The 21,746-nt window shown below is 53.6% G+C and overlaps 1 protein-coding gene across 6 annotated transcripts; it reads right to left on the bottom strand.

Annotated features, from left to right (window-relative positions):
* Window positions 1-52: 52 nt before the first annotated feature.
* Window positions 53-20,067, bottom strand: UBXN11 (UBX domain protein 11). 6 transcript variants are annotated; one of them, XM_081057354.1, is made up of 15 exons: window positions 20,006-20,067; window positions 16,145-16,250; window positions 15,337-15,365; window positions 14,603-14,701; window positions 12,585-12,685; window positions 12,051-12,105; window positions 11,522-11,598; window positions 9,075-9,201; window positions 3,480-3,688; window positions 3,039-3,167; window positions 2,050-2,167; window positions 1,823-1,926; window positions 533-606; window positions 319-459; window positions 53-237 (listed from the first exon to the last, which is right to left on the bottom strand). In XM_081057354.1, exons 2-15 carry the CDS (start codon window positions 16,213-16,215, stop codon window positions 90-92), a joined length of 1,482 nt encoding a protein of 493 aa, XP_080913480.1. In that variant the 5' UTR covers window positions 16,216-16,250; window positions 20,006-20,067; the 3' UTR covers window positions 53-89. The 6 variants fall into 6 exon arrangements, with proteins under 6 accessions (XP_080913480.1, XP_080913481.1, XP_080913482.1 ...); XM_081057355.1 differs by having other exon boundaries at window positions 3,090-3,167; XM_081057356.1 differs by having other exon boundaries at window positions 3,090-3,167; window positions 12,639-12,685; window positions 20,006-20,055.
* Window positions 20,068-21,746: the final 1,679 nt, after the last annotated feature.

The raw sequence follows: 21,746 nt of genomic DNA, 5'->3' as shown, positions 1-21,746 counted from the left end.
TGTCCCCTGCCTCCCCACCCTGCACCATAAGAGCCTCTTGGAGCAGCTAGTGTCTGGGGGCGGGTGCTTTATTCGCACTGGGGGCTGGGTCAGGGCGCTGGTGGTGGAGCTTGGCACGCCCGCAGCAGCAGCGCTGCATTGGGCACCAGGCCTGCGGCCTGCAGCGTGAGTGCGTCGTCGTGGTAGACCGTGGGCGGGAACGGACTGAAGATCTCGAAGGTGTTGGCGTCCACGGCCCTGGAGACCAGGCAGAATGAATCAGGCCGGGTCGTGGGACCAGAGCGCCCCCTGCAGCCGCCAGCCCCGCTCAGCGCCCACCTGGCCTGTGCGAGCAGGCTGCGCACATCACCGATGGTGTCCTCGGGCCGCATCATCAGCAGGAAAGCCTGCTCGCCGTTCTCCGACTTGATGCGCAGCGTGGAGAGCCGGGGCGCCGGCGACTCGGGTGACTCCTGGCTCCTGCCAGCCCAGAAACCATCAGTGTCCCCCACGGCCCAACCTCCAGGTTCTCATCTCTCCACTTTGCCCTCACCTCTGATGCTCAGCGGCCAAGGCGGGCGTCTCCACCACGATCTCCTGGATCCGGTCAGGCCATGGGCAGCAATTCTGGAAGGCATAGATGGAGAGTGGACAGAGCCCTGGGCCCTGGCAGTCATACCCCATCCCCAACCCCTAGAGGGGCCTATCCCTGACCAGAGATGGATGAGAGCAATGAGGTTACGGGGAAAAGGGGGTTCTGTGTAAAGGGAGGGGGCCCAAGGAGAGGAAATGGAAAGCTTGGGAAGTCAGCCCCATTACCCCCTGCCCCCAAGAAACCTTGAGGTCCTGAAGTCTAGTAGGGGAGACAGAACCCCACAGAGGATCAGGCTGGATGCCCAGCCCAGCATGAGTCAGGGAAGGCTTCCCTGGGGAAATAACACCTGAGCTGTGACTGAAGGAAGAGCAGGAGTCCTTAGGAATGAAATGGGGGGCAGGGATATTCCAGACAGCGTGGGTAAAGGTCCCAGGTCAGGGAAGGCTTCTGAGAAGAAGTGAAACATTTGGGAGAGTGTCGGTAGGTTGTAGAACTGAAGCTGAGAATCAGGTTGGACTGGAAGAAAAGGTTAGAGGTGGGAAGAGGATAGGAATTGAGAGCTGGGCTAAGAGCTTAGCCTTACCAGGGAATCACTAGGGTGTTTCAACAAAGAAGAGCCAGGATCCAATTTACATTTTAAAGAGCGCAGAGGCTGCTGGGGAAGAATGGTTGGCAGGGCAGGAGTGGACATGGGAGGCCAGTGAGGCCACTGAAGTTGTCTGAAGAGACACTCTGGAGCCTAGACTAGAATGGTGGGTGGCGGGAATGGAGAGAATCGATGGATTTGGGAGAAGTCCTGGGGCTCAACCAATCAGATAGGACTTGGCAATGTAGGGAGAAGGAGGTAGAGAGTCCTGGGAAACAGGTTCCATACCTTTCACAGGAAGAGGTGTGGGAGGAGCAGCAGGATGAGGAGGAGAGAGGATGAATTCTGTGAGGACCAGGAAGGGGTCTCCAGGGCCTTGGGCTCACCCCTGGCCTAGACTCTGATTTTTCCCACTCTTACAGCCACACCCCTGCCAACCCAGCTGTTCTCTGGGTCCCAGCCCAGAGCCCTCACCAGCTCCACAGTTTCTAGGAGACAGTGGACCGCTCTGAGGGACCCATCTCTCCTCAAAGTCCTACTCGCGGGACCCCAACCCTGAGCTTTTACACAAAGCCACTGCTCTGGTAGGCTGTGCCAGGGTTGATGGCAAAGCCCCCCTTCACCCCCCTCCCCAAAGGCTGGGGAGCTAGGGCTGGCCTCACCTGCAAGGTGTCCCGGATGGGGCCCCGGATGTCAATCACCTCGCCTTGACGGATCACACACTTGGGGAGCCTCTTCAGAAACTTCTCAGCGGTGATCCTGGAGCCTGCGGGGAGGCATTGGGAGCCTTGGCCCAGGGAGGGACTATGAGTGATGGTGAAGGAGGCCACCTAGAGCTTGTCCTGGACAGCGCCCCCGCCACCTGGCTCAGCCTCAGGGCTGAGCTCACCTGGGTACTCCATCCTGACTGAGAGCTTGTGAATCCTCTGCTGGCCCACCACGCGGCCCTCGCCTGGGAATGGGTTCAGCCCATTCTCTGGGTAGACCTGATTGCGCAGGTCACTCACCTAGCAAGAAGAGGGAGACAGCGGCGGGGCCCAGCTCTTCAGCCCTGGGCTCCACCCCCACCCCTGCTTGCCCAGGCAGGCCCCGGGAATAGGCCCAGGGGATGGTCTGATACAATCCCCACTTTACAGATGAGGAAACTGAGGCCTTGGGACAGAGCAGGAGAGCTGCAGTTCATGTTGCTATCACACACGTGGGCCCTGCTCTTCCTGCCAGCACCCCTCAACATGCCACCTGGAGCCATTATACTGACATCAGCCTCAGAAAGCCCACAGGGAGGAGAGGGATGAGGGTGTTAGCAGGGGGCAAAGCCCGAGTCTAGGATGCAGTGCAGACCCCATCACTGCACATATCATTCACACTGTTTTCCAAGCCGTGGTGACACACGCTTCCTCACATGTGCTCACTGTGGAACTACCACCACCGTCTGGGACACTGCCTCATGGGCTCCCATCACAGCACCCATCATCCTAAACACACCCTCAGCAGGGGACCGGCTCCATCTCATGCCGCCATGGCACTACCTTCCACCCCAACCAGATGGCCGGAGCCTCGGGGGAAGCTGGGCCACTTTTACATAGACTCCTCAGGGACCTTAGGCTGTGGGGGTCCTGATGCTGGAGGAGGGGCAGGGGCTGAAGGCCATGATTTCATGGTGCCAGCAGGGGGCGCTGCCTGTCGCTCAGCCACAGGCTGTCGCTGCTGCTGCTGCTGCTGCTGCTGAGGTGGCAACTGTGGCCATCGCTGCGTCCCTAGACCCTTCCTAGCCCTGCTTCAGGCTCACCCTCCTCCTGGAGGTCATCAGATTGGGGTACCCTGAGGTGCCTTCGCGCCTCAGACTGGGTGATGCCTGAGGAAGTTGTTTATCCTCACCCTCCAAAATCCCCACAGAGGGAGTGGCTGGTTTGAGGAGGAGCCCATCACCTTAAAGGGGACCCCATCAGGGTACAGGCGCTGGAGCTCCGATGGGAAAAAGCCATCTAGTATGTCTCGGAGGCAGCGCTGCAGGGGGGAGAGGAAGGGTGAGAAGCGGCTGGACCCGTGTGGTGGTCCACATCCTATTTTCTGTCTGGATGGCACGCCCTGGACTACTGGGTTCCTTAGCCAGTGGATCACTCTGGCTCAGGACTTGGCAAGAGTGGGCGTGGGGGGCTCTGCAAGTTCTGCATGGGTCTGGGTGCCTGTGGAGGGCAGGCTGCACAGGAGGTGAACTGGGTGCCACCATCTCCAACTGTTGGTTGAGCAGAGGGGTAGCAGCAGAGGGGCCTGAGTGTGCACAGACCTGTCTCCCCTCCGCCCGCCCCCTACTCCTACCTGTGTGGAGGGATCATGGAAGGGCCGGAAGGGCCCATCAAACATCATGATGCCATTCCGGTAGAGCTTCAGTGGGATGGGCTCAAGGACATGGAACCGCGTTCCGCTGGGCTTGACCTGGGCTTCACTGTCCACCACCAGCTCACTGAGATCCTTCAGGCTGGCCAGCAGCCTGTCAAAGTCCACCTCAGGGGGCACCAAGGAATCCCCTGGCAAAGAGGATAGACACCCATGAGCCTCTCATTATAGCTGCCGTGTGCCCTGGCTTCCATGTCCCCTCCCATGATGGGCAGTAGCCTTCAGTGACCACCGAGAGCGGAGGAAGGACAATTAACACTTAATAATAATAACAATACCATGTTTCCCCGAAAATAAGACCTAGCCAGACCATGAGTTGTAATGCGTCTTTTGGAGCAAAAATTAATATGTCCCGGTATATTATATATTATATTATAAATTATATTATATTATACTAATCTTTGCTCCAAAAGACAGCTGATGGTCCAGCTAGGTCTTATTTTCAGGGAAACAAGGTAATAGCTGTTTTATTGAGCAAGTACTTTGTGCTAGGGGTTTAATATCTATTATTCCATTCTCTTTTCCTTTCAACCCTATGCTGTAGGGACTTATCTATAATCAGCCCCATTTTTCCGATGGAGAAACTGAGGGTTAGAGAAGGCTAATGGCTTGTCTACAGATGCACAGAGTAAGTGGCAGGAGCAGGATCTGATCCCAGGTCTGTGTCAAGCACAGGGTTAGCAGCTGGGGTCCGAGAAGATGACCACGTAGGGTCAGCCAGGAATGAGCACTCTGTCCATATTAGTTATTGTTACCAGCTCTACCTTATACAAATGGACCTCAGGCCAACCCAGAGGCTACGAGGCAAGGGTTATTTATCTCCATTTTACACATGAGAAAACAGGCCAGAGGAGATGAAAAATGACTTATCCCAGGCCCCCTGGCAAGTTAGAGGAGGGGCTGACTTTTGAGTGTGTTTCTCCCACCCATCTGCACCATGAGGAGTGAGGTCGGGGTAAGGACAGAAGGCTATTGAGGATGTCGGGACAGCTGCTTGACAAAACAGATGTGGGGCAGACCTTGGATTGTGCAACTTTTTCTGGGTCACAGGCCCCTTTGAGAAGCTGACAGAAGTTCTGGCCTCCTTTTCAGAAAAATGTGTTGCATATACAGCTGTGCATAAGCTTCAAGGGGTGCAGATGGTGTTGCTGGGACAGCCATGACAGGAGCCTGTTCTTGGTCCTTGAAGGGGCCTGGCTCCCAAGTTATCTACTAGGGTGTAATCCCACCAAACACATGACTTTCTGGGCCTCCTTGGAAGCTGTTTTCACCAGGACAGCCAAGCTGCACAGGATGTGGGTCAGGGTTCTGGGGACCCAATTCCTTTCCCCACAGTAGTACAGTGGCTGTACCGGGGAAGTATAGATGTGGGTGGCCCTGTTTCCTGTTGCCTTTGCACTGTTGAAACGGTAGGCCCCAGCTGGCCTTTCCTCACCCCACTACATTTCCTACTGTTGTAGGGCCTACACTTGCCCTCCACGTCCTCCTGGGGTCCCCTGGAGTCCCTGCGATTCCCAAGAAAAACAGAACACAGCATCCCTGGTATGAGTCGGAACAACGTCAAGACACTTTAACTGCTTTCGGAACACATTGGTAAACCTACAAATAACAGAAAAGTTCATGTCCTTTAATGCCTGCCCTGGCCCTCATGGGGAAGTGAGGTCTAGAAAGGTCAGATGACTTGGCCCAAGCAGGCCACACAGAGCACAACCAGGAGGACCATCGGATACCCGACTGCTAATCCAGCTGCCTCCTAGGCCCAGGGCTTTTTCAGGGAGCTGATGAGTATGGCGTGGTTGCCAAGGGAAGGGGCAGGCAGAAGCCCAGGGGAGGATGCCAAGAAGAAATGAAAGGGAACAGAGATGTTTGCTGAGGAAGTCAGCCTGAAGGCTCTCAGCCGGTTGACTACGGCATGGAGAAGTGAGAGCAGGTGGGCAGGGCAGGTACCGGAAGCAGCAGAGTGGAGGTGAGACAAGGGGCCCAGGAGAAGAAACCACCGCTCTGGGCAAAGCAGAGGTGAGAGAATAAGGCAGGAAGAGCCCAGTATGGCCACCACACAGCAGGGAGTGTGGCCCAGAAGCCTGGCCCAGGGCAGCTGGTCACACAGGTTACAGCAGGTCAGAGGTCAAGTGAGGCATTTCCTCTCTGAGCGGCAGCTTTCTTTTCCACAGAATAGGTAAATAATAGAAAGCCTCATCCTGCCGACAAGACCCAGCTGTGAACAGGCTGTAACAATGACTCTGAGCGTTTATCTCATGCCAAGCACCAAAGGCAGGGATTGTCACTCCCATTTTACAGAGGAGGAAACTGGGCCTTGTAAAGCACCCTGCCCTGGGTCATGCTGCTTGCAGGGTCCACATGACTCTACGCCTCTGTTCTCAGTGACCACACAGGCTGCCTCTCGCTGCTCCCTGGGATCCCTTTCCAAGGAGGAGCGCAGTGTAGCGAGATCATCTCGGAGGCCTCAGTCAACTTTGGGAGGCCATGATTTTATTTAAAAGGGGAGTAGGTAGGCATGGAGTTCAAGTCCAAGCTCCTTGGCCCAATTCTCGAGATGCTCAGAGCCTGGGCTCCCCGGGCTGTCCTCATCATGGTCTCCCTTCACACTCTGGAGCCACACTGCCAGGGCTACTGCTTCCAAGCGGTGTGACCCCCGGCAAGTGGGCCCATCTTTTGGGGCCTCAGCTGCCTCTTCTATAAAATAAGAACAACCCCCTTCACAGGGTTGCTGTGAGGCTTGGAGGAAATGCCTGGCAGATGGTGGCTGTTGTCACTAACCCCACCCTCATGTTCCGCTGGGCTCAGGGTGTTTTCTAACCACCTCCTCTGAGAGGCCTTGCCAGGAACCCCTCCCCGAGGCAGGGCCCCTGTTGCTCCTGGGTTCCTGGAGCCCTTGAGTTACTCCCTTGGCCCTTGTCACAGGCTGTTGTCATTTTCTGTTCACTTGTTTGACTTACCAATCACACCAAGCACTGCTTGAACCCAGGCAAGAGCACCCAGCCCCAGGCCTGGACCAGAGCAGGTGGGTTGGGTGCTCAAGCCTGTACTGGATCCATCCCCCCCTGCCATCCAGCAAACATGCCTGCAGTGCCCAGGCTCTGCGAGGCCCAGAGAGCCATAGCTCTGCTCACGCCCAGAGTCCTGCCCTTGTCAGGCTCATAACTGAGTGAAGGAGACAAGGTGACAAGAAATGACAATGGTGTGCGGTAACTGCCACTGTGGGGACTGCAGAGCCCAGATGGCCAGACCCTGTCACTATGAGAAGGGGAGTGGAGGGCCTGCACCAGGCTGGCTCCCCACACCTTCGCTGGGCCATCTGCTGCTGTGAAACACTAAGGGAGAGCCCAAGGTGTCCCAGCCTGCCCATCACCACCACTTCTGGCAAAGGCTACTGAACAGGAAATGGACCCACGATTTCCACACACCTGCAAGTCCCGCCCTGCTCTGGGGACTTTACCTACATTCGCTCTGTTCTGCCAGGGCCACAGGCAACTCTGGCCCCTCCTGCTGAGGATCACCACCTGCTCCCACCTCATCCTGTGCAGAGGACTGTCCCCATGTCCCAATGTGCTCTGATCGTCCAGGCCTGGGCACCACCCACCAATTGCGTGCACGTGGGCACAGCACTGTGCTGGGCACCCTGGGGCATCGCAGGGCTAAGCAACAATGGTTCAGCACGCATCAGCCTGAGAGAACACTCCACGGTGCTCTCAGTGGCCTGGGGGTCAATCATACACCTCCTCATCCCACAGATGACGCAGAACCCTTCCCCATGCGCCCAGGGGCAGATGCAGGTAGCACAGTACCTGGCACAGAGCAGGCACACCATGCGCATTTGCTGGAACAGGTCAGGTTGGAGCTGAGTTTGAAAGGAAGGGAGCAAAGGGGGCAAGGTATTTCAAGGGACACAGCACAGGCCTGAGTCTCAGGGACTCCAGTGAATGGGAAGTGAGAGTGGGGAGGAGCCTAGCCTGCCTGGGGTCTAGTTCAGGCCATTTCCAGGGGCTCAAGGGTGGCCCAAGGACGAGTGAAGCTGCTATAGCTCATGAAGTCAGTGTGGCTTCCTGAGCAGGGCGGGAAAAGGCTCCCACCCAAAGGCAAGAGCCTGGCACTTGGAAGAAGGATGGTAGGGGGCAGGTGGTGGCTGGCAGGGGGAGGGGGAGATGTAGAAGGGCAGCACCTTGATGAGGGGCGGAGGAAGTGAGGAGCTCAGTTTACATAAGGGGAGGGGGTGGGGAGGGGGTGAGGAGCTCAGAGTTGCCTGGAGCTCTCAGCCCAGGGGCTCAACACCTGGTATGAGCAGAGCAAGAATGTCCCTTTCATGTCTCCGCATACCTTGAAGCACCTGGCACCTAGCTCTTCCCATGTGAGGTTCAGTATACTAGTGGCAAGGGTGGCAAGGGGTGAACATCCAGCCCTAGGCCAAGCCCTTGCAGGGCTTCCCCCTGCTGGGCTCTCTCATGGGTCCAACAGACGCCCTTCCCTAAGGCATGAGTCGCAGGCTCTAGAATGTTTGAATCAGCCCCAGTCCAGCCCAATACAGATGTTGCAGCTCTTACCATCCACTGGCAGGCTGCTCCAGAGCCTGGGGGTGTGGTATCCCATAGAGGGAGAACCAGAGCCTCAGGGCTGGCAAGAGGCCAGCTTTGTGGATCCCAGGGGCATGTGGGGCAGCAGCAGGCTGGCATCTGGGGACAAGGCAGTGGAGGAGAGGAAGGGGAGAAGCCAGGAGAGAGGGAGGGTCCCAGGAGGAACAGCCGCTAGAAACGAAAACCATGTTGTTCATCTGACAGAAGAGCTCAATGGAGGCGCCTCCAGGCTGAAGAATCAAACAGCAACAGAAGGAAGAGAACGCAGAGAGGGAGGGAGGATGTGGCTGGGCAGCTTTCACAAATTGCTGTAGCTGTAAAGCAGTCAGCTTCAGAGCCAATTACTCTGGGCATAAACAGACATAGAGCACAGTGGGGGCTCCTCTCTTTTGGGTGGGGGGCAGAGGGTAGGAATCTACAGAGCCAGGTATGGAAACCAGCTTTCGAGTCTGACCCCCACCAAAGGAGCAGGGAGGCTCCCACCAGCCAGAAGGAAGGCTGCCCTCCAACAAGTCAGCAGGGTCATGTGAGGCCTGAGCCCAGCTCACCACGGCGGGAGCCCAAAGAGGGACTGAGTCCTGGAATTGAGGGTCAGCTTCCAAAGCAAAAGGATAGCTTTTAAAGGCAATGGCTTTGGGATGGATGCCATTTTGTAAAGGTGCCTGAGACAAATGAGGTCGTGTCTGGGTATGTGAAAGATGAGCAAGCAGAGTCTAAGACCAGAAGAAGAAAGTGGCTGCAGGTTAGGTGGTCAGTGATGGAGGCCGAGGCCTTTCCTTCTTGGCCTGTCAGTGGCAAGGTGGAGAATGTCTCAGGGCACCTCGTGCTTGGCGGCAGGGGCACGAATGACATGGCTTCTGGACAGCTGCTGGCCAAAAGGAAGCTGTTGGAGAATTCCCTTTGTAGGAGGGGCTGGGGATCAACCTACCTGGCTTCCAGAACTTCTTGGCTGTCATCCAGTCCCTCCTGCCATCTTTGGAGTCTGTCCTGTCCACTGGGTCTTCCTGGTCCACAGGCTCGCCCACCCACTGCAGGCCATAGTCACCGAGGAACCGCTGGAGGGAGAGAAGGGGACGACGCGGGGTCACCATCAGCTCAGCCCTTTCCCAGGGAAGAGGTGGCATCTGCCCAGACCCCAGCCTCAGGCCTCCGCTCCCAGAGCTGGCTGGGCAGAGGGTAGGGGTCCGGGGGTCTTGGCCATATCCTGGCTGTGAACTTGGGAAACGTCAGGCTCCTTACAAATTGGAGATGACAGCCCCTGCCCATAAGCTTGTGAGGAGCACTCAGCAAGATAATTCGTGTCAAGGACTTAGCACAGTGCCTGGCCCAAGTACAAACTCACTGAAGGCAGCCATGACGACGGTGGGGAACCGCGTGGGTCTGGCTGAATGGGAGGAGGGGCAGGGGCACCCCGCTCTGCAGGACGGGGTCACCCACACACAACCTTCCTAGGGCTGGATCTCACATCTCTCCCACAGGAAAACTTCTGAGCTGTTTACACTTTCTGTTGCTGGTTCCTCGTCTCCCTTTCCCTCCTCAACCCACTCCAACCGGCCTCCATTTCTACAACACATGGAAACTGCTTATGTGCAGCCACCAACAACCTGCCCAGTGTCAAACCCAGGGGGCACACATCTGTCTTTATCTCTTGCAACACATGTTCCTTTTCAGTTTCACATTTCCAACCATCTACGCTTAAGATATTAACAGGTATCTCCAAATGAATTCGACTCAAATAGTAATGATTCCCTGCCCCCCACCCCAACCTGTTCCCCTCCAGGTCTTCCGCTTTCAGGCAACGGCACCCCTCCCACCTAGGCCTCATCCATGAGCCATTCCTCTACCTCCCTATGCCCTTCAAGGCCTGTGCGTACCACCTCCAAGGCAGGCTCCAATCCACCCACTATATGCCATCTCCTCAGCTGCCCCTTGTTCCAGACACCGCCATCTGCCTCCTGGACAATTCAAACTGAGCTTCCCCGTCCGTCCACCCCTCTGAAACCTTTGAAAACCTTCTCCCAGAACGGAATCCAAGCCCACACACTGTGGGTGAGCCCCCCGGCCACATCTGGTTCTCCCTCTTGCTCCCACAAGCCAGGTTCCCATGGGGGAAGGTCCTTTTTCTCTTCAGCCCTTCCCTGGCCCCCTCACATCCTTCAGATCTCTTGCTCAATGTCACCCCACAGAGTGGCCCAAACCCCAGCTGGTTTCTATTGTGTCACCCACTGAAATATTTCATCCTACTCTCTGTACTTGTGTATCTTGCTGTATACTTCTGTCTCTGTCCCCTCTGGACTGTCAGCCTTATGAGGGCAAGGACCACGTCTACATCCCAGTGCCTGGGACACAGGAGATACTTTGTACAACTTTGGTAAATTAATGAAGCAGTAACTGTGTGAGAGCTGTGAATCAGGGGGCCGTGATGCCCTCTGCCTGAAGCTCTGGGGTGCAGCCCTCACCCCCTGTGGAAGCTGCTCAGAGAAGCCCCACAGGCCCGCTGCGGGCATTCCTGGTAGGCTGTACAGGAAGCAGCTGTGTTTCCCCATAGCACCCCCCCATGAATAGGCCTGGGGGTGGAGGGAGGACCCTCAGCTGTGGCTCCAAGGTTTGCTGCTGTGGTCTTAAGTTAGGCTGGGGCTTTGAAAACCAGCTGTGTGTGGAGAGGGAGAGGTTAAACCCCAGGAAGAGCTTTTGGTGGGGCCAGCGAGGAAGCATGTGTGTCCAGGACCCTCCCATAAACATAGGGTCCCTCCAGTTTGAGACTTGCTGTATGAATGGGGGCAAGGAAGGTGACACTGGGTGTTTGAGATGTCATGTTCAGAGGCAGGGGATAGCTGTGACCAATTCAGTAAACACACATGGCCAGGCACCATGCTCGGTCCCGGTCATGCAGCAATGAACAGGAGGAAGGTGGTCCCGTCCCCCTCCCCCTCCCCTGCCACCAGCACCCTGTGGAGTTCCCAGTCCCCCAGGGGAAGAGACATGAGGCACTACGGATGGAGAGCCTGCCCTGCTTATAGTCAGGGAGGGGCGCACACCTTGATTTGAGACAATGAGTGAAAACCTTGTCAGGGGGACGTGGGGAAACATTTCAGGCAAAGGGATCAGCATGGGCCAAGGTCCTGAGGTGAGAAAGAGCTCAATGTGGTCAAAGAACCAGAGGCAGGGCCCACGGCTAGAGGGGAGAGTGTTTCAAGGTGAGACCGAAGAGGAAGCCCAGGCAGAAAGGAGGGGTGTGCCCTGCCCCGGAAGCCTTTCTGGCTCTTTCACCTCCTGTAGGGAGACAGGGCAGAGGCTGGTGTGGGATATGCGGTGGGGGCCCCGGAGAGGCGGTCTGTGACCCCGCTCCTGACCAACCTGGCCACCACCTCTCACCTCCATCTCCCCGACCTGCTGCTGCAGCTCCATGCACATCAGCTCCAGCTCCTCCTGCCGCTGCAGGGACGGCTGGCCTTCAGAGAGATGGGGAGGGCTGCTGCTGCCCCAGCACAGGGGCTACCAGGGCCCCTCTGGGCATGACCAGAGCTCTGCCCTGGGGGTCATCTGGAGAAGCTACCCCCTTGAGAACTCGAGGATCCCCGAGAACTGCCTCTTGGCCTCTCCCCCTGCCTAAGAGGGAATGCCCCGATTGACTCTGAGGGGGGCTTCCAAGGGGGCTGTGTTTCCCCCATGCTTTCGGTGGAGTGCCCTGTGCTTAGGACTGGGCTACGTCTTCACTCAGGGAACTCAATCCCACATAGGAAGGCACTGTCCAGGGTGTGTCACTGCCTCTCTCTGGGCTCAGCTGTCCAGACCCCACCCCAGGACTCAGCCTGATGCTCTTGGTTGCCTTGATGCCCAGGGGTCACCGGCTCAGGGGAGGTGCAACAGAAGGGCCGACCAGCCTACTGAGAAAGCCTCTTACCCTCTTGTTCCTGGAGGCTGTCCACTAATTCCTCCAGGGCCTGTATCTTCCGATCCTGCAGCAACAAGACGGGAAGGAGTAGGGGTTGGGGGGCAGGCCTGGTGGTTCCCAGAGACCAATGGAGCCTCTTCCAGAAGGAAAGATCCCAAATTTTTGTCTTTGTGGGCGCACTGGGGAGCTTAAAGCCCCTGCCCCCCCTTTGGCACAGCCACCGCTCCTGTACCTCAGATGACCCTTGTGGTTCCACTGAGGGGAGGGAAAGGTGTGGAGCTTCTGAGTGCCTCAGCACTCAGCAGCCACTGGTGCCGCCCTGTTGGAGGTCTAGGAGCCTTGCTCGGCTGTGAAGACCTCTAGCTTCTCTACTCAGGCCACAAGGACCCAGAGCAGTCCCAGGCCACCCCTGGGCAGTTCAGTGTGGGAGATGGTTCTAGAACCCATCTACCCTAGTCTATTGCAGCAGTCTCACTGGCCACCCCAGCTCGGGCCCCTCCCACCCCCGACTGGACCCTGGCCCTCTCCCCGCTGGGGTCCCACCTTGGACAGTATCTCGTCAGTCTGGGTTTTCACCTGCTGTTCCAGATCCCGCACCTTTTTTGTCATGGTGGCCATCAGCTCCGAGTCTTGGAATACAGGGACTGCCAACCAGACAAAGTACTAGAGTCCAGGCCTAGAGAAGAGGCTGAAGTATGGGGGTCCAGGGGTGGGGGGAGAGGGATCCCCAGAAGTGGAAATAAATAACAACAGCTACGACCTAGATAACAGGGACCAAAACACTTTTCCCATATCAATTCATGTTGTCCTCACAACACGCCTCTGAAGAAATGAACCGCTTTAGAAAACTGATCCACAGAGAGTCGGTGATTTGTCCAACGTGTATGAGCAAGTGGTGTAACACATGGGTCACACTGCCTTGAAGCATGTCAGAAAGTTCACCCTCAATCAAATCAATCCTCTAAACCTCACCCCCAGTTTCTTGAATCTAGATGGAGGGCTTATAGGTGTTCGCTGTACTGTCAGTTCAACTTTTCCGTATGCTGGAAGTTTTTCAAATGAAAAAGTCTGAGAAAAGAAACCAAGAGAGACACATGGGAAGAAACAGGCGTTCTTCCTGTGTGTGAAGCAGGAACCACAGCTGCCATTGTGCAACTACCTGGGGCCGACAGGCCAAGGATGGCTCCGTGGAAAGACGGAGAAACCTGAACTTTTGATGATGACTTTGAGTGGTTGAATCAACCACCCTTGAGCTGCCTCCTTAGGTCTTCCTGTGTATGGGACAATAAGTCCTCTTTAATGTTCATGCCAGTTGCGCTAAGGGTGCTCTCTGACTTGGAGTTGAAAGCTTCTTAACTGATGTAGACATTTGGGAAGTGCCAGCACATAGATGTCAGCCTGTGTTTGAGCTCACAGGCAGCGTGGAGCGAGAGAACCCAGGCAGAAGGCACAGCACACTGAAAAGATGGAGGGATAAGGAGCCAACAAAGAGAGCGGAGAGGAAAAACCTAGGAGACAGGAAGATATCGGGGAGAGTGGTGTCATGGTGACCAAGAGCCTGGGGTGTTCTGAGGAGGAAAGCGTGAACCGTGTGGAATGCTGCTGTGCAGAGAAGAGATAGGACAGGCAAGTCCTTATGTATGACCTTGGGGGAGGGACACTGTCTGAGAGTGGGGTGAGGGGTGGATGGCAGTGGTGAGGTCCAGAGAGCGTGCACACGGCTAAGGGCAGGAACTGCTTGTTGTGGTTACTATTGAAAGTGTCCCCAAGCTGGGTTGACGGAGATCCTGGTTTTGTGACTGAATGGTTGTGGCGCCAGGCTCTTTCTGCCTCCTTTTCCGTTTCAATTTCTCTCCCTACCCGGTACACGGATGGGTGTTTGGTGGAGGATGGATTGCCTCATCGAACCGTTAGTTCAACCTGCTGACCTAGGTGTTCCCACTCCCACTTCACAGAGGAGGAAATGAAGATGGAGAGACAGGAAGTTGCTTGCCTAAGATATCCCAGCTAGTGGAGAATTCTCACCTCATCTCTAGCTCCCCAGACTCCCAGCTCAGACACCCTCCCCAGTCTCCACGCAGCTCATCCTGCCTGCCCACGTTCAATCCTGCCTCCTCCGGAATTCACCCTGCTAAGCCCCATCCCACGTTATGCACCCCCATGATCGCAGTGGGGATGGTGTGGGCCAGGCGAGGAGAGCCATCTAGGGGCCTTTGGGTCTTGCCCAGAGCCCTGCAAAGCAGGAAGCAGGTGGCTGACAGCTTTCATTCCTGTCAGACCCTGAATCCTGGACCCACTGGACATCACACTTGATGGTGACTCCAGCCAGGTCCACTCCAGAGGCACTAGCCACAGCCTGGCCAGACCACGTGAGCTAAGGGCAGGGCTCACATACCTTTATGCTAAACCAGGCCCTGGACAGCTTTGGGGGCTACAGGCACATGGCCAGTCAGCCAGAAGTGGGAGCGGCGGCCTCAGACCCAGGAGATGGGAATAGGTGCCATGCCTCCCTGGGAGCTCCATCTCTGGGAGCCCAGACCCCTTTAGGCCTCTGCTCTCACCTTGCCTACTCACAGGGGCACCTATGCCGCCATAGCAGGAAGGGACAGAGATCCTTTCTTCTGAGCCATGTCGGTCATTCAGCATGTCCACTTCATCTTCTGCAGGCAGGGATATCAGGTCACTGCTCTGGGGCTAAGGCCCAGAGGAAACTGTGGCCCTGGGCCCTGGCTGAGATGAAACAGCCTGCACTCTGTACCCACAGCATGAGGAGAGAAAACTTGGGAGGTTAGCAAACAAGGATCCGACCAGAATGGGCTTAAGAGTTTCCCAGGCTGGCTCCTGGTGGGGGGACATGAGTGACCAATGCCAGCACCACGGTGGGGGCAAGAGCGGGGTAGGATGCAAAGACCTGAGCCTGTAGGGGTCAGCGTAGCAATGTGACAACAGGGCTTCAGGGAGAAAAGGCCATTATGGGCTGGAGGAGGCTGGCAAGGGGAGCAGGGCTGGGATTTGGCCCCCTCACGGAGTCTCGGCACTCACCAGCCAACCCCACAGTGGGTGGAGGGGTGCAAATCTTAGCGATGGCATATCTGCTAAGGGTGTGGGGACTCCTAATCTGAGAGCTGCCAGGAGGAAGCCCTGTCCTCAGGGAGGGGTGAGAGAGCTGCTGATAACACTGGCTTGGGCCAGCTGACAGAGGTGTTTGTCGTGTTCTTTCTCTCCATCTACCCAACCACAAGGAGACGCAGCAGATGGCAAGTGAGGAGGACACAAGGGCAGAGCCCATACTTACCATCTCCATAGAGTTTTACCCCTCGCCTCCTGGGAACCCGGGCAGGAAGGAGAAGAAAGACAGACAAGTTAGGACCCCCTGGAATGTCACCAGGGGAGAGGCTCTGGGCAGCAAACCCGCAGCTGAGCCTTAAGGAGATGGAGGTTGAACTTCTGCCTCCTGAGGACATCCACCCCCAAATCCCATCCTGGCACCGGGATGAGCCAACGGGCAAGCTTTAGGATGTCCAACTCCTCCCAACAGAGAAGGGTAGGGAAGAGCTGGAGGGCAGAATCTTGGGTGGAAGACGACAAGAGCCCCGAGTCCAGGAGCCCAACCCCAGCTCTGCTTTGAAATGGCTGTGGGAACCCAGGCCTGTCACTTAGCCTCTTTGTATCCCCTTGTCCTTCACATGACTCAAGTGGTATTCAGAAGAGCAAGAAGAGAGGTAAAAACCTAATGCTTTGAAAAGATGAAAGTGCTAGACAGATATAAAGGATTCCTTTTACTGAGAGCCCAGCATGTGGCCCGGCTCAGAACCGGCACACCGCCAGTGTTTGCAGAATTAGTGCAAACAAATAATTAGTGCAAACAAATAAGGAGCTGGGTGCTGAACGGGGCCCACACCTTATAGAGGACACAACCCAGTGTGTGCCTGACACAACATAGAGCCTGCCAGAAGGTACAGATAGAAAGATAAGGTGGTCAGGGAAAGCTACGTGACTCCTAATTGTTCTCCCCAAGACCCTGGGAGTCATTCTCCTAGTCCACAGGAGTGGCAAGGAGGAGGCCGGAGCAGGCACAAAGGCCCTGGAGGCCGGCCCCTTACCCTGAATTCACAGGCTCTGACTGCAGAGGCACTCTCCGGGTCTTGCCAAGGGAAGCCAAAGGTGAGCTCATCGTTCTTCTTTGAGATTCTAGCTATCAGGAACTCCCTGAATAGAAAGAACAAAGTCAGTCCTTGGGATCACTCCCTCAGGACCAGGAAATGGCCTGAAACTTTCTTTTCCCTGGTTACTTCCCCAGAAGGGAGCACTGTCCAAGGAGCAGCACTCTCACTTCTCCCATTGCCCCTGCTGAGGTTTCTGGAGGGAGTGGGGCTTCAGGATTCCCGTACTTAACATCCGCCTGCTCCTCTCGGTATCCTGCTTTCTGCTGACCCTGGGGCCCTCTGTCCATAGTACTTGGGTACCGGCGATGGGGGTGGGCTGGGGTGCAGAGATGGGCCAGAAGCCTGGGACTTTCCCCAACTTAGAGCCCAGGCATGAGGCTACCCAGGAGGCCTGGGGCTTTTGTCCATCCGTCAAGGAGTGGGTCAACACAAAGCCCAGGGGTCCCCTCCCCTCTGCTCCGAACCCAGGTGCCACCCCAACATCTCAGAGCCAGAGACGGGTAACCCAAAGGCAGGATTTCACCAACACACAGTCTGTGTGGCAGGGAGGTCAAGAGTTCAGGCTCTGAACAGGTTCTGCCATCCACCATTGTAACCAGTGCCTCGATTTCCTCTGTTGTACGGTTGGGATGGTAATAGTATCAAGGTAGGTAGGGTTACCCAGGGGATTCAGAGATAACATACATAACGCACCTAGCTCAGTGCCATGCTCAAAGGAAGCACTTACAAGTGTGAATTATGGCTGTTGTGGGTTTTGTTATTGCCACATGAGGGCATTAAAAAACGTTGGTTTCCCTTCCTTCCCTCTTCCTTCCAGATAGATGAATGCACATCAGAGACGTAATTGAAGGGTACTACACTATTCAATGAATTAAGTAGTATATTATGTGGCTAATATCTAGAAATTCTAGAACCAACGGACCTCCATCAGGGCCTGAATCAAGTCTTTTGTTCCACTTTAGAAATGTGTAACGCTGGCCTCTACCCTACCCCTGAAACAGCCCAGCAAGATGACCTGTGCTGCTTGGAGGCAGCCTCTTCTGTCTTCATTCTGGAGTTTGGGACTCATGCCTGGCTCCTTCCTCAAAGAAGCTCTCCAAAGACCAGATCCAGAGTTTCCTCACCCCCACGATCCAGACTCCCAAATCTGCCCCCATCCTGTCTCAGCTCCTGACTGTCTTTTCCGGGCATTCTCATGGTTTGTGAGGCAGTGAGCCCCTCGTGGTTCCCTTCACCAATCTCCACATGCTGCCAGAGGAATCTTCTTAAACACAAAGTTGACATGTCATTTTCCTGCTAAAAGCTCCCAATGGCTCTTTCTCACCCACAGAAAAAAATTCAAAATTCCTTCACTTGGATGACCTGGTCCCTACCTGTGTCTCCTGACCATACCCTCCCTCCCCCGCTCCTACATGTGAGTCATTCTGTGCTGCCTGCCTGGCCTCAAAAACGCCATGCCTTTGTGCACATGGCTGCCGGCCTGGAATCCCCTCCTGGTATGGTCTCCCCACTCCTAACCGCACCCTTCCCTTGGTTGGGCTAATTCCTTTTCATTTTTTTCAGTTTGTTTTTGTTTGCTCTTTAGTTGTACTTTAATTTTTAAACTTTAAAATTATAATAGATTCACAGGAAATTAGAGAGGTCTTGCACATCCTTCTCCCAGTTTCCCCCAATAGTTTTTACATAACTATATGTATGTACGTTCCATGCCATGCAATCCCATGTGTAGATTCATGTAACCACCATTGCAATCACCATACAGATCTGTTCTGTCACCATAAAGATCTCCCTTATGCTACTTCTTTATAGTCACACCCATCCTCCTCTCTCCACCATCTCTAACCCCTGGCAACTACTCCATTTTCCATCTGTACTATTTTCTTAAGGTTATATAAATGGAATCATACAGTATGTGAACTTAAATTTAAAAAAGCTTTATTGAGATACTACAGTTCACATACTTAACAATTTTAAAGCATACTATTCAGTGGTTTTTAATGAATTTCACAGAGTTGTGAAAACATCACCACCATCAATTTTAGAAGATTTTCCTCATGGTAAAAAGCCCCACGCACTGTGTCTTTAGTGGCTAAAACTGCCATGGATGAACTCCCACCAAACCTGATTATCCCTTCCTTCTCCAAACTCTCATCCCCATAATGACCCCGCAAAAGAAACTGGTCAAAAAGATAGAAATTAACAAGTGTTGGTGAGAATGTGGGGAAATTGGAACCTTTGTCGGACTGTAAAATAGTGCTGTGGAAAACGGTCTGGCAGTTCAACAAAAGATTAAACATGTTACCTTATGGCCTAGCAATTCCACTCCTAGGTGTATACAAGAGAAATGAAATCTTATGTCCACACAAAAACTTGTATACACATTCATAGCAGCATTATTCATAGCAGCCAAAAAGTGGAAACACAAATGTCAATCAACCAATGAGTAGATAAACAAATGTGGTATATCCTTATAATGGAATATTATTTGGCAATAAAATATAAATGAAATATATGCTACCATGAGAATGAAGCTTGAAAACATGCTGAGGGAAAGAAATCACAAAAGACCATATATTGTTATGATTCCATTTATATGAAATGTCCAGAATGGGCAAATTTATACAGACAAAAAAGCTTACTAGTTGGCTAGGGGTGGGGGCAGCTGGGGCATAAATGGGGGGGGGGGTAATTGCTAAGGTGTCTTTTTAGGCTGATGAAAATATTCTAAAATTGATTGTGGTGATGGTTGCACAACTCTGTGAATATACTAAAAACTATTGAAACTTACATTTTAAAGGGGTGAAGTATATAGTATAAGTATGTGAATTATGTCTCAATAAAACTGTAGAAAAGGAAAAGGACCTGGTCCCCAAACCCAACTCAACATCTTCCCTCAAAATAAGCTCATCCTACTTCTCCCTTCTTAATAGGACCCCAACATCCTACCACATTTTTTCTCCTTCTTTCCTTCTTAATCCCATCAGCTACCAAACCTTGCAGGTTAAATTCTGTGTTCTCTCTCACACATAGCTTCTCCTTTCTATGCCCACTCTTGGCTATCCTACAGGGGCTCTCAAGGCCCTTCTTTGGGGCTGTCACAACGTCCCACCATTGACTTCCCTTCTTTCAGTCTCACTCCCGGCTAGGGCAACACACTGTCTCCAGGTCAATTTCCCTATGTATCATAGGAGACCCCTGAGGGCGACGACTCTATCTTCCCATCAGTCTGGGGACTCCTAAGCACGGGGCTGTGTCTTGTATTCCCTCAGATCCCGGTTTCTTAGGACAGAACCATGTCAATCCCCTTCACTTTGGGGGCTTCTAGGGGCAAACTGTGTCTTCCCCTTCAGACCAGAGGGGCCTACAGGTTGCACTGTCCCCCCTTCAGACTCGGCTTTGAGGGGTAAGCTGTGTCCTGTGCCTCTACATCTTTGGGACCCAAGTCAGGACTGTGCCTGAAGACAACATCCTTCGTTACACCGACTCGGTCTATTCGCTCCCCCTCGGCCCGGGTGCTCTCCAATGCCTACAGAGCCCAGCAGGCTTCACGCCTTCACTCCCTAGATCCCCAGCTGGAAGCGCTCACCGCGCGACTTCTTTCACCACCAAACCCCGCCCTGGGAGCCGTGTCGCCTCCTCCCGCCTCCACGCGTAACCATGGTAGGCAGAAACCGAAATCCGCTCCCAGGACGCGGGGGGCCTGTTGGGGAGTAGGGCCGCGGGTCCTCGGGGCTCCGGGCGAGGCCCCAGCCTGCGTGGAGTACTCCGTGGGCAGAAAGGCCTTGGATCGGGACTCACCACGTAGGACCACGGAGCCGTCCCGCGGAGCCGCCATCTTGTTGTCACGCGGTTTCCTAGGCGACCAGGACCCGTGCGCTTCTCATTGGCTCCCTGAGCAACCAGCAGGCAGCGGGAGCAGGTACAGCCGTCTGTGCTCGAATTCTATTGGCCTGCAGAGTCTAAACTCTTCCAGGGGTACTGTTAAGTCCCAGAATCCACCGCTCTGAGCGGACTCAGGGTCTGGGGAGGTGGAGCGTTCGTTGATACCACCCGGTGGGGCAGACAGTGGAGAACCTGGGATTACATTTTTGAAACTGTTGGAAGCCTCTGGACCTGAATGTATAATCCCGATAATGCCTCTGTTTTGCTAATTTGCTTTTGGCGGAAATTATCTCTCTGAGCTGTTTTCCCATCTGATCAGTACAATACTTCGGGGGCTGTTTGGAGCATGAGTTGAAATGATGCAAGTACTTAATAAATGGTTCTTAAATGTGAATTTCTCTGCTAACCTCTGTACCAGTTGGCGCCCTGAAGGGACACTCAAATTCTAGTTCCTTTGTGTACAATTTCCAGTGAGGTGCATTGCAGTTTTATTTACGGTGGCCAAGACATGGAAACAACCAAAATGTCCTTCAATAGATGAATGGATAAAGACATTGTGCTATATACACACAATGGAATACTATTCGGTGGTAAGAAAAGACGAAATAGGACCATTTGTGACAACATGGATGGATCCTGAGATTATAATGCTAAGCAAAATAAGTCAGAAAAAGTAGAGAACCATATGATTTCACTGATATGTGGTATATAAACCAAAAACAACGAGAACAAGACAAACAAATGAGAAACAAAAACTCATAGACACAGACAATAGTTTAGTGGTTACCAGAGGGTACGAGGGGAGAGGGGGGTGGGAAATGAGGGTAAAGGGGATCAAATATATGGTGATGGAAGGAGAACTGACTGGGTGGTGAACACACAACATGATTTATAGATGATGTAGTGCAGAATTATACACCTGAAACCTATGTAACTTTACTAACAATTGTCACCCTAATAAACTTTTTTTAAAAAGGGCAAATATCTACTGTACCAAGGAATCTGGAAGAAATGTGAACATGTTAATGTTATGTATTTCTAAATACCTATTTTACCTGTAAAATAAATAGGTATTAGTTCAAAATGAAAAATACAAAAACATTCCAGTGAGACACCTCCCTGAGCCTCATGTGTAAAATTACGGTGTTAGATTATATGAGAGCAACCAGGCAGTTTAATTAAGAGCATGGACTTTGGCCTCAGGAATCCTGGCTCCTGACTTGTGTGTCCTTGGGCAAGTTATTCACCTTCATTCCTTCATCTGTAAAATAGGGATAATACCCACCCCACAGGGTTGCTGTGAGGATTAAACGAGACGGTGCATACAAAGTACCTGTCCCAACACCCATATGGAGTAAGTTTTCAGAAACATTTTTTGTTTTTAACTGTCATCTTCATTCCTCAAACTTCCAGGTGTGATACTTTGGGAGTTGTTAACTTCTGATCTCAGGCACCCCCTTCTTTATGCCTGGGTTCAAACACCAAAGCCCTTTTCTTTCTTTTTTTTTTTTAAGTGGTGAAAGAGTAGTTTGTTAGAAGAGATAGTACACTTCAAACAAATGGAAGCGGACCCGAGCAGTAAGAATGGCTCAAGGGCCCTCAAAGCCCTTTTTCTGCGTGTCTCAGACTGCACTTTTTAATATATTCCATTTGCCTT

The sequence above is a fragment of the Rhinolophus hipposideros genome (genome assembly GCF_964194185.1).
Source record: "Rhinolophus hipposideros genome assembly, chromosome: 8".
NCBI lineage: Eukaryota > Metazoa > Chordata > Mammalia > Chiroptera > Rhinolophidae > Rhinolophus > Rhinolophus hipposideros.
Note: the sequence above shows the minus strand (reverse complement) of the source record. Positions and strands in the feature narration are given on the sequence as shown.